Below are 6,614 nucleotides of genomic sequence, written 5' to 3' on the forward strand. Positions count from 1 at the left end.
TCCCCATACTGATGCTCGGTTTGAACTGCAGGAGATTGTCTTGACCATGTCTACATGCCTAAATGCACTGAGTTGCCGCCACGTGATTGGCTGATTAGAAATTAAGTYTTAACGAGCAGACAGGTGTACCTAATAAAGTGGCCGGTGAGTGTATATGCCTGTTGTCACTGACACAAACCATTAGGAAAAGTTTTAAAACACTGTTCTACAGRACTTCAAAGAATTAAAAAACAAAATTATTTCAGGCAGTTTATACAAAACTGATTTGCATGATAGTTACAACAAGTTCAGTCAAATCTCATTTGGATGCCATGCCTTAAGGCTCAAGGTAATGRGGTGTGTTGTCATTGGTTCCCATCTGTTTGAAATCACAATGTATTTACTTATGTTCAGCTGCAAAGTTACTTAATAGCCATCAATCATTTTTATTCCAGAAACAGCTGACAAACTTGCGTAATCCACAAAAGACTAAAAAAATAAAACCCGAGAAAGTAAAGAAGTAATAATTATCTAAAAACACTAACATTTTCATTAAAAGTAAAGTGTACAGTATTGTTAGCATCACTCATCATTGATCAGCTGTTTCATCTTTGGCACTTTAAATGCCTCCCTGGTACAAACAGCATACAAGCGAAACAGTATCTAAAACAAGCTAGTTTCGTGTGTTGGTTTACCTGAACTGCAGTGGCGTGGTCTGCAACAGGAGCTAGTTGAACGTACTGCACTTGGATGTCAGGTGGAAGGGAGGAGCTCTCCACCGCTGTGGTTGCTCCATCAGCTGAGGCAACAGCTATCAGCTGAGCTCCACGTAGTACCTAGGACAGTGAAAAATAAAGCAGACCGTCAAACGTGCCTTAGTTAAACCACAAGACCTTTGACAAAGCTTTTTTYTAATTCTGATGATTTGCAAGGTTCTTCCAGGGTAGTCATAAACTGTTCCCTGGATTTTTGTGACTGTGTGACCTCCATACTGACTARGTGTGCCATGATAAACTTCCCATTCAAGAAGTGGTGCCAAAGGCGAAACAGACAAGAAAAACTGAAAGTACAACCACAAGAGGATTAAGAAAAACAACCTTATTTTTTAAGACAAAAGGAGCAAAGACATCCACTGGTACGCACAATTAATRTATCAGGGGAACACAAATGGTGTCATATTCCTGGAAAGACGTCACTCTACTTTTCCTCTGAATAGACAATTAAGAAACTAGATTGTTAACAGATTATCATCACCAATAATCACTGTATCATTTCATCTGATTAGGGCATACAGATACAAATGTAGAMGCATTTAATTTGTTGTCCTGACTGAAAACAATTAGCTTCACAKTATGGAAAGGTGTCATGTGTCTAAACAACAACAAAATAAAGATACCATTTGGTTCAAATTAGAAAAATATGTTTCACTGAAAAAAGGACTGCAGTGATTCACCCTGTCTTATGCAGTAAGCAGCTTTTCATTCTTAAACAACCATGTCAGATGTTTACGGAACCATTTCGCATTAGATGACAATGCCAGAATTTATTGGGCTAAAATTGCGAAAGAGTGGATAACAGAGCGCAAGACATCATTTTCACATATGGATAGGACATCACCGAGCCCAGTTATTAACCCCACTGAGAATCATTGGGATGTGCTGGAGAAGATATCATGCAGTAGTCCAACTCGATGATCTTTCAAACTAGATCTTGAGGGAAAAAAAACATTATCCATCCCTGGGTGAAAATAAATGTTGTGACATTACATGCAGTCATCTTTTCAAAACAATACCAAAACCAATGTTCGTTGAATGAAACTGATTCATGCACTCAAATGAATCAGGTGTTACGGGGTTCCTTAAAACAAAGGTTCTCAACCCAGGACCCCCAGGGGTCCGCGAGAGATGTTTTGGGGGTCCTCCAAAAAATTTCACTAAATTGTTAATTTGATTTTTATTTTAAAAAATGCATGGGGAACAATGAACTAATATAACAAACATAATAAACTAAAGAAAATATATATTCCCATGGCATTTAGGGGTTGAAATGACAGTAAAATTACCCTTTAAAAAGCATGGGGTTTATGATGGGGGGTAAGGGGTCTCCGGACCCAAAATGTTTGAGAACCCCTGCCTTAAAGGGCACATATGCAAAATCCACTTTTTACTCARTAAATACAATTTGTTGTGTACTTGGAGTCTCTAGGAGWGCAAAAGCTGGAGGGGGGCTGGGGTGAAGCGCCTCGTTTGGATTTAAAGAGACAGTGTCAAAATGAGTTTCTTTAAGACACACCTCAGACAAGGGTTGGAAGAGGGGCTTGTGAAGTTACAATAAGGAGGAAATGCAGTTCAACTTTATATAGACCCCAAKTGAATGATTTAAATGTGCAAAAGAAAGATTTAAAAAGCCTGATGTCTCCTTTAAAACGATTTAGATTTATTTTGGGTTAGAGCTAAATTACTTTTTTTATGTAAAAAAAAAAACCTAACAGAGGATGGTTAGACTTTACTAGATGACCTTAATTTCTCACACTGCTGAAAGTCAGATGAGCAGCATTGAAGTCTTGTGGTTTTGATGCACTAATTACAGAAAGTGGTATGCAGCAGGATTATTGTGGGCATTCTGTTATTTTATTTTTTTTATCTTTTCCTAAAGATGGACTCTCAAATATAGACGTGGGGATGCTTCGAGATTAGCAAAYCACTGCTGTTAATTTAAAACACATAACTCCTTTGTGACAACAGACACACAAATTAGCATGCAATTATCCTGTCAACGCAAACACACAGAAAGACAGATCGAGGGAAATATTCACTCATCCCTGTGCATGTTCATTTTAATTAGAAGGAGGTCAGAGACAGCACTACAACACTTCAGTGTGGCCCAAAGCTTTGCAACAATAAGTTTCACTGAGGTGGGTTAAGTGTTTTGAAGCAGAGCATTCTAACGACAGCGAACATCATGGTCTCATTTGTATTCTTTTGTGGCCTTAAACAAAAAACACAAGTCTTAAGTCTTGCAGGTTCCATATGTACTGTATTTCGTTTTGTGAGGTCTCTGCCTCTGCTAAGTCTTGTTCCAGCTGTGCTCAGTACAGGAACTGACTAGAACATGCTCACCAGATGACAGAAATTGAAGGGCTGAATATGCAAAGCCACTGAAAAAAACCAAACCTCACAAACCCCAATTGCAGACGATGTTTGTTGCCCTAATCCCAGGGTCCCACACTGTCTCACAACCCCTCAGTCCAACTGTTACTTTGAAGTTCTGAGGTGGTGATGGGCCTCAAAGGTTCAGTCTGAATTCACCAGTGCGGCACTTTTCCAGTATCACCACAAATTCTGCTGCCTCATCGCCATAAGATGCCAGCCGCACTCAGTCTGATGGAAGCTATTAATGAAAAAATGTCTGTGACTCATCAGCTCACACAACAAGGACACTTCATGATCAGATTAGACTGGTGGTGGTGGAGGGGGGCGGGGGGTAGACTGGTTCGGCTTCTTGATAAAGCTGAGAGCTATTAACATGGTTCAGATGAATCAGCATTTGGTGACCCATAAAACCCGATCTCGAGGAACATTATCCTTGAGGGTTGGTGTAAACAGTAATCTGACAGTTAAGGAATACTTCAGCATATTGAGAAATACTTGTATTCACTTTCCTTCCAAGAGTTGCGTCTGCCAACAGTGGCTTAGTTTTGCATTAACACAGAAACAGCTGCACAGAGACAGTCTGGATTCGCCCATCAGCTTAATAGTTTTTGACTTCCCAAACATGTATATTTTGTCAACAGAGATTAATAATATTGATCTATTTCTCAGCATTTAGACACAACAGAGCATTTCCATAATGTAGCTATAGACATTAACTCTTAAAGACTTAAATCCAAGTAAAGAGTTTACAGTAAGACAGCTCAATGAAAAAATGCAGAACCAGCTGCTTAAATGTTTTTCATGGTAGAGATTCGTAGAGATGCATGATTTTCACCACTCTGTKACAATTTTCTATTGAGCAACAAACACAGCCACTGCCAAGTCTTCATCTCTCTGCAGTCCATTCGTAGGGGGGCAAACTCAAGCACGATGGCGTTTCCGTGGAATCCAACTAGTTTCAAGGTGTACGATTACTGGAGTTTGGGGGACACTACGGTTGACATTCAAGATTGTAAACACTTGTCTCACTCAATTAGCTTCTCGCCCTCCTTTTGAGAGCAGTTAGCATTCTCAGCTGTGAGGAGCAGAACACAGAAGTTCACTAAAGCATTTATGGAGTTGGAACGATGTGTGAGATCTACGATTACACAGGAACTTCTCGGCTCCACATCCTGTCCCATGACTTTCTTTGACAGAACAACTTGCCTCCACTCCTTGGGTGTGAAGCTGTCAAACTTGGCATTAAGGCAGGAGTCAGATGAAAATAACAAGAAACAGACCTAAATCACAGTCAAAAAGTATAGTTTCCACTTTTGTGTTGAAGTACTTCAAGATATTAGAAAAATTTATTGGTTTGCTGTTTTTGATTACTATGACTGTATAATTAGGCTGAAAGCTCATGCAATAGACTATTGAGCACAATTAGGTGATTCTGTAAAAACTGATAATTACCTCTCATTCCACTAATAGGATATAATCATCATTAGGCTTGTTGGCAATGATGTGAAAACAAAAAATAATTACAACCTTCTATCAAAAGAAGGTTTAATGAGGCCAAAACAATTCTGCTTGTAGATTCCGTTTTATCAACAATAAAGTGATTGTTACGGAAACAAACACATTAAACAATGAGGTACCAAAATTCTTGCTTTTTAAGAGCATAAAAGTCTTTTGACATGGGGGAATGTGCTTTGATTGCATAATAGCATTAAGAATGAAGTTTTGTCATATTAATAATACATTATATTCATTTCAGAGGGCTCATTAAATATAAAACAAATTGGTCTATCATTAAATTATAAATGCTTTACTGTTACCCTAAACTACTCAAGAATTAGCTGATTGACCACCATCATACCACAAGGCTAAAGGCGAGAATGGGTATATGGCCATGATATCACAACTACTGTATTTGTGTCCCATAGAATGATTTTTGTTTGTTTGTTTTTAGATTTAATGGACAACCAGATGACAAAAATCTTATTACAATATCAAGTACAATACATGTTTTTCATCTGTCCGTCCATTTTCTTCCACTTATCCGGGGTCAGGTCACAGGGGCAGCAGTCTAAGGAGCGAAACCCAGACTTCCCTCTCCCCAGTCGCTTGGATCAGCTCATCCAGGGGAATCCCAAGGTGTTCCCAGGCCAGCTGAGAAACATAGTCCCTCCAGCATGTCCTGGGTCTTCCTCTGGGCCTCCTCCCAGTGGGATGTGCCCGGAACACCTCACCAGGGAGGCGTCCAGGAGGCATCCTWACCAGATGCCCGAGCCACCTCAATTGGCTCCTCTCGACGTGAAGGAGCAGTGGCTCTACTCTGAATCCCTCCCGGATGACCGAGCTTCTGACCCTATCTCTAAAGTAGAGCCCAGACACCCTGCGAAGGAAACTCATTTCGGTCACTTGTATCTGCAATCTCGTTCTTTCGGTCACTACCCAAAGCTCGTGACCATAGATGAGGGTAGGAACARAGACTGATCAGTAAACCGAGAGCTTTGCCTTCTGGTTCAGTTCTCGCTTCACCATGACAGACRGATACAGCTCTCACATCACTGCAGATGCAGCACCAATCCGTCTGTCGAGCTTCCGCTCCATTCTTCCCTTATTCGTGAACAAGACCCCGAGATAAACTCCTCCACTTGGGGCAGGACCTCCTRCCCGATCCAGAGAAGGCACCCTACCGTTTTCTGGCTCAAGACCATGGTCTCAGATTTGGAGGCACTGATCCTCATCCCGGCCGCTTCACACTCAGCTGTGAACCGCTCCAGTGAGAGCTGGAGATCATGATCTTATGAAGCCAATAGGACCACATCATCCGCAAAAAGCAGAGATGCGATCCTAAAGTCACCAAAACAGATCCCCTCAACACCTCGGCTGCGCCTAGAAATTCTGTCCATAAAAATTATGAACAGAATCAGTGACAAAGGGCAACCTTGGCAGAGTCCAACTCTCATCGGAAACGAGTCTGACTTACTACCGGCAATGTGGACCAAGCTCTGGCACCGGTCGTACAGGGACATAACAGCCTGTATCAATGGGTCTGGTACCCATATTCCCAGAATACCCCCACAGGAGTCCCCAAGGGACACGGTCAAACTCCTTCTCCAAGTCCACAAAACACATGTAGACTGGTTGAGTGAACTCCCATGCACCCTCCAGGACCCTGCTGAGGGTATAGAGCTGGTCCGCTGTTCCACAACCAGGATGAAAACCACACTGCTCTTCCTGAATCTGAGGTTCGACTATCCGACAYACCCTCCTCTCCAGGACCCCTGAATAGTCCTTACCAGTTACCAATTACTATATTTGATCAAATTTCATGGGTAAAAAGGACCAAAAACCCTTACTAGTTTTTTACTAAAACAAATACAGTGGTTTGCAAAAGTATTCATACCCCTTGAACTTTTCCATATTTTGTCACATTACAACCACAAACATAAATATATTTCACTATCCGACAAACCCTCCTCTCCAGGACCCCTG

The 6,614-nt window shown here is 41.2% G+C and overlaps 1 protein-coding gene across 2 annotated transcripts in view; it reads right to left on the reverse strand.

Annotated features, from left to right (window-relative positions):
• banp (BTG3 associated nuclear protein) overlaps positions 1 to 6,614 on the reverse strand; it is a 35,504-nt gene that overhangs the window by 5,732 nt on the left and 23,158 nt on the right. For both annotated transcript variants that reach the window (XM_014005518.1, XM_014005519.1), the window contains exon 11: positions 675 to 815. In XM_014005518.1, the coding sequence (XP_013860972.1) occupies positions 675 to 815 (141 nt within the window). The remainder of the gene's footprint in view (positions 1 to 674; positions 816 to 6,614) is intronic.

Source organism: Austrofundulus limnaeus, unplaced genomic scaffold (genome assembly GCF_001266775.1).
Source record: "Austrofundulus limnaeus strain Quisiro unplaced genomic scaffold, Austrofundulus_limnaeus-1.0 Scaffold31, whole genome shotgun sequence".
Classification (NCBI taxonomy): Eukaryota; Metazoa; Chordata; class Actinopteri; order Cyprinodontiformes; family Rivulidae; genus Austrofundulus; species Austrofundulus limnaeus.